The sequence below is a fragment of the Cicer arietinum genome, chromosome 3 (genome assembly GCF_000331145.2).
Source record: "Cicer arietinum cultivar CDC Frontier isolate Library 1 chromosome 3, Cicar.CDCFrontier_v2.0, whole genome shotgun sequence".
Lineage (NCBI taxonomy): Eukaryota > Viridiplantae > Streptophyta > Magnoliopsida > Fabales > Fabaceae > Cicer > Cicer arietinum.
In genome coordinates, this window is record NC_021162.2 from 51,124,197 (window position 1) to 51,135,580 (window position 11,384).

The window sequence follows — 11,384 nt, forward strand, 5'->3', positions numbered from 1 at the left end:
TATATATGTTCACCAAGAAAGACTTGATAAAATAAAATAAAATAAAATAAAAGACAAATATATTATTATTATAGATTTCATTCATATATAATTATTGTTTTTTATACCATTAATAATGTTCATGAATGAGTATAATGCACCGATAATATAAAAATAATTTAATTGCAGTTTTTTTTTTTTTTTTTAGAAAATATAGTAAATTTCACCCTAATTAAATTACATTGTGAGGTTCCGAGTTTGAACTCAGGACAAAACGTTCAACTTAACAATATCAGCATTTGTCAGTTTTATACTAATTTCACGAAATCAGTCATTCTATTTTAAAATCTGATAGTTTTTTTGTTTTAGAAATAATGATAAATATCACCATAAATAACTTACACAAATGTGAGGTCCTGAATTCAAATTTAAATTTTTTAAGTCCTTTATTCTAATTTTTAACTAAAAAATAGCGATGTGACATATTTTAAATAACGTGATATATAATACAATAATGTAGAATGATTAAGACTCATGACATTCCAATAATATTTTCTAAAAACTTAATTTTTACCTTCAATTTTTATTTATTCTTGTAATTTAATCAATAACATATAAATAACTGATGCATTTAGAAGTTATCAATTTTAAAATAGAAAGTTAATTCTGTAAATTGGTGAAAAAATTACAATTAAATCTATAAAAAAAAATATGCTGCAAGTCACACCCAAATTACACTCAAATAGATTATTTACGTTAGTCGGATTCACATAAAATTAAGTTTAGGTGTGATATGTGAATTGAGTTTATGTAATTTATTTGAGTGTAACTAAAGAAAAAATGATGTAACTAAAAAAATGACTTATATAGTACGTTTGAAAACTAATATATTTTAATATTATTAAATTAAATTATTAATAGTTGACTGACATGTGATTTATAAATAAATATTATCATATTTTATATTTGACACCATTGAATTTTTAAATTTATCTTAAAATAACGATGATTTTAATTACAAAAATAATTTATTTTAATTACTATTGTTAAAATTGAATAAAAAATGTTTCAAAAATTTTATTTAATCAATATTATAATAACCATCACGTAAATAAATCAAAAAAGTTATTGATTAAAATATTTACATTATTATACATACTCTTTTATTTTCTTTAATAGTAAAGTAGAACTTGTAGTAAAAAAGATTTAGATCGATTAAGCTCTATTGTTATTTACTATTGGTTGACGTGGATAGTAGCAGTTCTTGTGCACACATTCTCTCTGCCCACAAGCCTCGAGAGGACCGACCAAAATCCAATGTCTTCACTCTCCACCACCACCGCTCGCGGCCCTCCTTTACCATCACCAACAATCTCCCACCGATCCAATTCATTTCGGATACTATCCATGACCCGACCCGATTCAACCCCGAACTCTCCTCCTCCTCCTCACGTTACCGGAGTAGAGAAACTACGTAGCGCAACAATGGCGGTGACAGTTGATCAAAGGACGCAAAGAATAGCGAAGGAAATGGAGAAAATGAAGGCGAAGGAGGCAAAGGAGAGAAAGGAAATGAAGAATAGGAAGGTAGCGTCGCAGAAAGCTGTTTCTGTTATACTTCGTAGAGAGGCTACAAAGGCGATTATTGATAAGAGAAGGAAGAAAGGTCCTATTAACTCTAAGAAGCTTTTACCTAGAACTGTACTTGAAGCACTTCATGAAAGGATCGCGGCATTGCGTTGGGAATCTGCTCTCAAGGTCTATTTCTTTCTTCTTCTACTTTTATTTTTTATTTTTTATTTTTTATTTTGTTTGGATGAATTGAATTGAATGTGGTTGGTTATGCGGAGTTTCAATGAGTTGGTTTTGAGTACTTATGGAGAAATGAATTTATTGATGTGTTCTTGTTTATGTAGCAAACAACGACGTTTCATATTGAAGGTGTCTGTATGGTGTCTGACATGTGTCATGTGGTTATAGTCAATCATTTCAATTTTATCCATAGGTTATGTCCATTGTTTATTTAGTTGGTTTAGGATTGTAGTGTTTGATTTCATGGCAATGTAGGAATCTGCTATCAGGCTTGGTTTCTCTGTTTTCTATTTGTGGAGCGGAGTTCCATTATGTTGGTTTTGGGGTCTTGTGTAGAAGTGAGTCTCTTTATTGGTTAATTCAATGCAATGCAAACTACAATGACCTAACCAAAAAATATATATAACAGAAATAACTGAAAACTAAAAAAATCAACTTGTTTTCATTGGATTGAATTGGTTTGTATATTTCACAATATACTTTATTAGTTGTAACCTTTGATTTGGACTGGATTTCATTTGATTTTTTATGAGGTGTTTATGTGCTCTGTTTGTGTTTTGATGTATATGAGGTGAATTTGGTTTGTTATTGCTTAGTGTTGAACTGGGTTGGAGAAGAGAGCACTATAAGAGATTATTATTTATTTATTTGAAATTACATTACTGATTATGTTTGGTGTAATAAATAAGTTGAAAATTGAGGTTTGACAGACTGACAAACAAAGTATTGTTGGACTTGGGTTGTATGGTGAGATATTAAAGGCGGTAGAAATGGGGTGAGTGGTTGATTTGAGATTTTACTTAACTTGGTAACCTTTGTTTTAATTGAATATTTTATAGCTTTTGGGGAAGGTGTTTGATAAGACTAATAGCCCTAAGCCTACTATTAGAAATGTATATCAGAGGGGAAATAGGAGAGTTTGGTTGAAAACTTCCTAATGTAACACATGTCTAAAAGTTAGTTAGGCAGTTAGTGGTTGAAAACTTCCTAATGTAACACGTGTCTAAAAGTTAGTTAGGCAGTTAGGGAATAAATGAACTATAAGAAGGAATAGCTGTTAGAAGTTGAGGCAGTTTTGGGTGTTAACAGAATTTCTGGTTGTGGAACCAGCAAGGTCGTGGGACCTATTGTAACCATTCTTCTTCTATTCAATTCAATAAAATTCTTTTTGTTCTTCCTAGCAGAATCGCTCTGATTCTGATTAGGTTGACTGATTCATTGTTCAATTCCCTTTGTTAATTCCAGTGGTTGTATCACTGGTATCAGAGCACCGTTTCTGGTGCCTGAGGGAGTGGATCCACCACCAACCAATCGCTGCCGCAATCGTCTATGGTCTCTACCAGAAGAATGGCACGAAACGATGAGAGTTGGACTCAAGAGATGGAGGAGCTGAAGCAAGATCGCGAGAGAATGAGATTGCGATTGGAGCTTAACGAAGCTCGAATGCAGAAAACCGAAGAGCTGTTATCGGCGATAGCCAACAAATTGGGGATAAACGGAAATGGACACTCGCGGGAGGGTGGAAGCGAAAGTGAGAATGAAGGAGAGAGTCATCAGCGGAGTCTGAATCCAAATTGTTGGAGAAGATTGGAAATCCCTATTTTTTTTGGGGACGACGCGTACGGGTGGATCCAGAAATTGGAGCGGTACTTTGCAATTAGAGGCGTGACAGCAGAGGAGAAGATGCAAGCCACGATAATTTCCTTGGAGGGCAAAGCTCTTAGTTGGTATCAATGGTGGGAAGGTTGCAACCCTAATCCAACTTGGGAGAGTTTCAAGATTGCTGTGGTAAGGCGCTTCCAACCCTCTATGATTCAAAAGCCCTTCGAATTGTTACTTTCTTTGAAACAAAACAATAGTGTTGAGGAATATGTTGAACTGTTTGAAAAATATGTTGGGGCTTTGAGGGAAGTCAATCAAGATTTTGTTAGAGGGATTTTCCTTAATGGATTAAAAGAAGAGATCAAAGCTGAAGTGAAATTGTATGATTTGGCTACTCTGTCAGAATTAATTCAAAAAGCTATATTAGTGGAACAGAAGAATCTGGTGTTATTAAAGAAGAATAGTGGAACATACTCTAGATCCTATAGCTCATATAAACCAAATTCTTATAGTAAGATGGTGACCCTGGAACCCCAGACTGCAGTAAATAAACAGAGAGAGGGCTCTTCCATGGGCAGTGTGAATAATACCATCAGACCAAACTTAGATGCGGAAAGTTCTAGAACAAGAGGAGATTATAAAAAATTGTCCAGTGTTGAGATGAAAGAAAAAAGAGAAAAAGGGTTGTGCTTTAGATGTGATGAACCCTTCAGTAGAGAACATGTGTGCAAAAATAAACAGCTGAGGATGTTGCTTTTAGCTGAAGAGGAAGATGAAGAACCAGAAAATGAAGACTTGAGTCAGGTGGACTCTTCCAACTCATTACAGTTATCCATGTATTCCATGACTGGGTTGACATCTACTAAGTCTTGGAAGGTGAGGGGAAACATAGAAGAGATACCTGTAGTCATTCTCATTGACTGTGGAGCTTCCCACAACTTTATTTCCAAGCAGTTAGTGGAGAGGTTACAACTACAAGTAGCAGAAACTCCAGTGTATATGGTTGAAGTGGGAGATGGACATAAAGTAAAGGGCAAAGGGAAATGTGCGAAGCTAAAATTCTGCATGCAAAAATTAGAGGTAATTCAAGATTTCTATCTTTTCAGTTTGAAAGGAGTAGACTTAGTTCTTGGGCTAGATTGGTTGGCTGGGTTGGGAGAGGTGAAGGCAGATTTTGGTAAGATGGAGTTGACCGTGAAAAAAGGGAATTCAGTGATCACTATCGCAGGGGATCCAGCTTTGACCAAAACTGAACTATCTTATGGTGCCCTTATGCAAGTATTGTTGAAGGAGGGTGAAGGATTATTGTTGCAGTGTGATAATGAACAAGGCAGGCGGCAGCAACAACACCAAACTCCAGAGATGATTGAGGAAATACTACAGCAGTTTCAGGAAGTTTTTCAGAATCCTCAAGGGCTACCTCCCTCTAGAAGGCATGATCACGCCATCCATCTGAAAGAAGGTACTGAAATTCCAAACTTAAGGCCTTACAAATGTCCACACTACCAGAAAACTGAAATAGAGAAGTTAGTATTGGAAATGCTCGACGCTGGAGTGATTAGACCGAGTATAAGTCCCTATTCTAGTCCTATCCTTTTAGTGAAAAAGAAGGATGGAGGTTGGAGATTTTGTGTAGACTATAGGGCTCTTAACAAAATTACCATTCCTAACAAATTCCCCATTCCTATTATTGAAGAGTTATTAGATGAATTAGGGGGGGCACAGATGTTTTCTAAGTTGGATCTCAAATCAGGGTATCACCAAATCAGGATGAAAACAGAGGATGTTGAAAAAACAGCATTTAGGACTCATGAGGGACACTATGAGTTCCTTGTAATGCCCTTTGGATTAACTAATGCTCCATCTACTTTTCAAGCCTTGATGAATGACATCCTAAAACCTTATTTGAGAAAATTCACATTGGTGTTCTTTGATGACATACTAGTCTACAGCACTGATATGAAGGCTCATGCACAACATTTGCAACTAGTTCTGGACATATTGAAACAGAATGATCTAAAAGCCAATCTAAAAAAATGTAGTTTTGGGCAGTCCAGTTTAGAATACTTGGGCCATATCATCTCAGGAGAAGGAGTGGCAGCTGATAATTCCAAGGTTGAAGATATGAAGTCTTGGCCTACACCTACCAACATCAAAAGCCTAAGGGGTTTCTTAGGGCTGACTGGTTACTACAGAAGATTTGTGCAAAACTATGGTAGAAAAGCCAAACCGCTCACTGATTTACTAAAAAAAGATGCATTTGTTTGGTCACCTGAAGCTAGTTATGCTTTTGAGGAATTGAAGACTGCTATGGTGAACTTACCTATGCTGGCTGTACCTGATTTCAATAAGCAATTTATAATTGAAACAGATGCGTCCAGCAAGGGGTTGGGAGCTGTACTAATGCAAGAAGGGCGGCCTCTAGCTTTTTGGAGTAAAGGATTGTCTACTAGATCTCAACAAAAGTCCGTGTATGAAAGAGAATTAAGGGCGCGGGTTCAAGCCATTCAGAAGTGGAGACACTATTTGATGGGAAGACACTTCATTGTAAAGACAGACCAGAAAAGTCTTAAGTTTCTCACTGAGCAGAGATTATTTTCAGATGAACAATTCAAATGGGCAGTCAAGCTTATAGGGTTAGATTTTGAAATTCAGTACAAGCCAGGGGCTGAAAATTCGGCGGCAGATGCTCTTTCAAGAAAGATGATGTATTCAGTGATTTCAGTTTTATCTGTGGATGAAAAAGATACTTGGATTCAGGAATTACAACAAGAATCTAAGTGGATGCAAATGATGCAAGATCTGATCATTAACCCTACGGCACATCAGAACTTTGAGTTGAGAAAAGGAGTGCTTTATTACAAAGGACGACTAGTTCTTTCTAGGCTGTCTAACAGAATCCCTATTATCATTGCTGAATGCCATGAAACACCTATGGGAGGCCACTCTGGATACTTCAGAACTTACAAAAAAGTTGCTACATTTCTGTACTGGGAAGGCATGAGGGCAGATATTAAGAGCTTTGTTGATAAGTGTGAAGTTTGCCACAGAAATAAGTACTCGACACTCACTCCTGCAGGATTATTACAACCGCTCCCTATTCCTCAGCAAGTTTGGATGGATATTTCATTAGACTTTATTGGTGGATTACCTAAAGTTAGAGGAAGGGATACCATTCTAGTAGTGGTAGATAGGCTCACTAAGTATGCCCATTTTTTTGCTTTGGGACATCCTTACTCAGCCAAGGATGTAGCTGCGGTGTTTGTGAGAGAAATAGTGAAGCTGCATGGGTTTCCAACCACCATTGTTTCTGACAGAGACCCTTTGTTCTTGAGCCATTTCTGGAAAGAGTTGTTCAAGCTGGCTGGAACTCAATTAAAAATGAGTACTTCCTATCATCCTCAGTCAGATGGGCAAACTGAGGTAACAAATAGATGTCTAGAAACTTATCTGCGATGCTTTGTAGGTCCTAAGCCTAAGAAGTGGTTAGATGGGTTGCACTGGGCAGAATTTTGGTTTAATTCCAATTACAATAGTTCAGCTGGGATGACTCCTTTTCGTGCCTTATATGGTAGAGACCCTCCTAGTTTACTAAAGGCTGGAGCTATACCTTCTAAAGTAGAAGAAGTCAACAGATTAATGTTTCAGAGGGATGCTATTCTTGAAGAATTGAAGTTGAACTTGACTAAAGCCCAAAACCAAATGAAACAGAATGCAGACAAGCACAGAAGGGTTGTTGAATTTCAGATAGATGATTGGGTCTATCTCAAATTACAGCCCTATAAGTTCAAATCGTTGGCCAATAGACCTTATGCTAAGTTGTCCCCCGCTTCTATGGCCCTTATCAAATTAGTAGCAAGATTGGCCCAGTGGCTTACAAGTTAATCCTCCCTAGTCATGCTAAAATTCACCCGGTCTTTCATGTATCTTTGTTGAAGAAAGCATTGAAGCCACACCAGCAGCCTCAACCACTTCCACCTATGTTAAATGAAGAATTAGAGTTGGAAGTGACCCCAGAAGCCATATTGGATAGCAGAGAGGACAAGCAGGGTTACTTAGAGGTGCTAGTTAAATGGAAAGATCTTCCTCAGCATGAGTGTACTTGGGAATTGGCAGCAAACATTCAAGACAATTTTCCTGATTTCCAACTTGAGGACAAGTTAGTTCTTTTAGGGGGGGGTAGTGATAAGACTAATAGCCCTAAGCCTACTATTAGAAATGTATATCAGAGGGGAAATAGGAGAGTTTGGTTGAAAACTTCCTAATGTAACACATGTCTAAAAGTTAGTTAGGCAGTTAGTGGTTGAAAACTTCCTAATGTAACACGTGTCTAAAAGTTAGTTAGGCAGTTAGGGAATAAATGAACTATAAGAAGGAATAGCTGTTAGAAGTTGAGGCAGTTTTGGGTGTTAACAGAATTTCTGGTTGTGGAACCAGCAAGGTCGTGGGACCTATTGTAACCATTCTTCTTCTATTCAATTCAATAAAATTCTTTTTGTTCTTCCTAGCAGAATCACTCTGATTCTGATTAGGTTGACTGATTCATTGTTCAATTCCCTTTCTTTGTTAATTCCAGTGGTTGTATCAGTGTTATTATAGAAGGATCTGAAGATGTAAAATAGGTAAAGAAAACTGTTATGAATGGGAATATGGACATAACTTTTTGGGTTATCTGTGAAAAAGATGAAAGTTGAGTTATGTTATTTGTTTGTCTGGAACTTCATTCAAGACAATGCAAATGAGGTGGAGGTTAAAAAAATTCTGTATATGAATTGTGAGTCTTAAGGATCTTTGTGTTACCATGGGATTCCAACAAAGTTTTCATTTATCTGCAACATGGTTATAGTTCATTGGCATACTCCTGGTAAATTCATATCCTAGTATTTGTTTACCCTCTTCCTTCATATCCTGTATTTAATCGGCTCGCTTTGAAGTATTTAAATCTCTCTATTTCACTTCATTTCCTCTATCTACTTGAGGATGTGAGGTGAAGAAGTGCCAATGTTTGCATCAAAGGAAGCATATTTTTGCATTTAAGGTATGGAGGATAAAATGGTGGTTTAGTTGAAAAATGTAGCAATAGAACCAAGACTCCGAGAGTTAAATTGATTGAGAAAGTGTTATTTACTGTTGTTGGAGGATTTTGTGTACTGTGAAACAAATTAACTTAGGAACTCATTTGCATGTATTTTAAGCATAGTAAAATTAATTTTAAAACAGTGGTTGAAATTTTATGCTCGCTGTCTCACTCACACACACACACACCTGTAAAACTGTTTATTTTACAGGAAGACTTGATAATCATATCAAAGCATGTTCTCATGGTTTCAGGTTTTTGAACTACTACGTGAACAGCTTTGGTACAGACCTTACTCTGGTGTATACATCAAATTAATAGTCATGCTTGGGAAATGTAGGCAACCTGAGAAAGCTTCTGAACTCTTTCAAGCTATGGTTGATGAAGGTTGTGTTTTGGACTGTGAATCATACACTGCACTGCTATCTGCCTACGGCAGGAGCGGTCTCTTGGATAGAGCTTTCTCTCTTCTCGAGGAAATGAAGAGTACACCTGGTTGTCAGCCAGATGTCCAGACATATTCAATCCTTATAAAATCTTGCTTGCAGGTTTTTGCCTTTGACAAAGTTCAGAGTCTTTTATCTGACATGGCATCTCTTGGCATCAAACCAAACACAGTCACCTACAATACCCTTATTGATGCTTATGGGAAGGCAAAAAGGTAAAATATTCACCTTTCTTTCTTTAACTTGTGAAAGTACTACTTGCTCATTCTGGTTGCTGACAGAACTTGGAAAAAGAATTTTATCAACTACCTACTTTTCCAACATAATCCAGATAACAATCAATCAATTGGGAGACTGTTGTATCTTTTTAAAAGAAAGAGCAAAGATAGACATATGAGTGTAGCCTTAACCTTAATGATTTCCATAAATCGACCTCTAGGCATTGCTCAAGTGATTGAGCTGGGACACTCAAAGGAGTTTGAGAAAGAGGTCCAAAGTTCAAACACTGGCTACTAACATAACATACTAGCAAAGATAGACAAATGAATGCAGCCTTAAGCTTAATGATTTCAATAAATGAGCTCTTTCCAACGTGCATATTTATTGCTACAGTACAGCACTGGCACACCATTATCTAGCCCTGGATTGTCACCAATTTCTTGATTTCCAATTAAAACTGCAATGAAAAGTTGTTCTGTCTTTGTTGTTTACTTATATTGTATTCTTTTATCAACCAGCTGCAACATACCTCACTAGCATATGTGTAATATAGTTTTCTGGTTCTTAAAAGGTTTTCAGAAATGGAATCTACACTCTTGGAAATGCTTGCTGAACAAGAATGCCAACCTGATGTATGGACCATGAATTCAACACTCAGGGCCTTTGGCAACCTAGGGCAGATAGAAACAATGGAGAGGTGTTATGACAAGTTTCAGACATCAGGAATCCAACCAAATGTTCAGACCTTCAATATTCTCTTGGATTCCTACGGCAAAGCCTGTGATTTCACGAAAATGAGTGCTGTGATGGAATACATGCAGAAATACCATTATTCTTGGACAATTGTGACCTACAATATTGTGATTGATGCTTTTGGGAAAGCTGGGAATCTCAAACAGATGGAGTATTTGTTTAGACTAATGCGGTCAGAGAGAATAAAACCTAGTTGTGTTACACTGTGCTCACTTGTAAGGGCTTATGCACATGCAGGTAAGCCTGAAAAAATTGGCGGTGTCCTTCGTTTTGTCGATAATTCAGATGTAACACTGGATACTGTATTCTTCAATTGCTTGGTGGATGCTTATGTGAGGTTAGATTGTTTGGATGAGATGAAGGGAGTTCTTGAGATAATGGAACAGAAAGGTTGTAAACCTGATTTCATAACTTATAGAACTATGATTAAAGCTTATTCATCTAAAGGCATGCAGAGTCATGTTAAGGAGCTTAGAGAGCTCCTCATAACAGTAAAGAGGCCTCCTTTAGAAAGAAACAAGCCTGACTTTTGATGAGAAGATCTACTGATATTTTTGCTCCAATATGTTTTGGCTGTCTAGCTATGATCTGTTCATCTGTGCATATGTTGAATACATCTAGTAGACTAGTACTTTTGAGTAGGTTGTCTATTGTCTTTGAGCTTCCCAACTTTTAGAAGGGAGTACTCTCTTTTGACGGTAGACACAAGAAATACCTTAGGTGGTCACAACCCCAAATAAAAATTATTTGAGCGCACACACAAAAATAGATACTATTTAATTATTTTAAAAATACACATCATTTAATTTTTTTTTTTCTATTTTTTTTTGTGTGTTCCTAAATGGTGTATCTAATAATCTAAGCCTTGTGACCACATAAGATTTTTACCGTAGACCTGCATTTTAAGTTTTTTTCTTTTTCCTTTTCGTAGTAATTTATAGTTAGTCATCAACCTAGGAGAACAGAGACAGAAGGAAAATAGGGGCAGAGAAAACGAGAATAAAAGTGTAAAATCACTATTTTGAGAAAGGGAATAAAATAGAGAGGAAGAAAAAAAATGATATAGGTTTAGTCAAATTTCTTTTTTACTTTGAGCTAAAAGATATAGTACTTTTTTCTATTTCATTTGCATATACTTGCCTTTTTTATTTAATGTTGGATTTAGTTGTTACTTCTTTCTTTGTGGGAGGGACATTGTTTCTGATGAGCAGTATGTTATCTACATAAGGCTTGTATCTTTGTTCTTGATGAATTCAAACTGTTTTTCAACTTCATGAGAAATAAGTTTCTAAGTTTTAGAAGTTTTTCTTAGTTCATGAATAGATTTTTTGTTGCTTGCACATCTTTCCAACTTCTTATGGTCTGACAAAATTCCGAGGCCTTGCCCTATTCATATTTGTGAAGATTTCTTGCAAAAATTGCAGTTTTGATATCCATTTGTCAGATTTCAAAATCATAAAGTGCAACCATAACAGAGGAATCTTAACCGATTTACC

The 11,384-nt window shown here is 36.2% G+C and overlaps 1 protein-coding gene across 1 annotated transcript; it reads left to right on the top strand.

Moving 5' to 3' along the window:
- Window positions 1–1,209: 1,209 nt before the first annotated feature.
- On the top strand, window positions 1,210–10,708 carry LOC101507683 (pentatricopeptide repeat-containing protein At5g48730, chloroplastic). Its single transcript, XM_004514211.4, has 3 exons — window positions 1,210–1,737; window positions 8,725–9,131; window positions 9,707–10,708. Exons 1-3 carry the CDS (start codon window positions 1,297–1,299, stop codon window positions 10,419–10,421), a joined length of 1,563 nt encoding a protein of 520 aa, XP_004514268.1. The 5' UTR covers window positions 1,210–1,296; the 3' UTR covers window positions 10,422–10,708.
- Window positions 10,709–11,384: the final 676 nt, after the last annotated feature.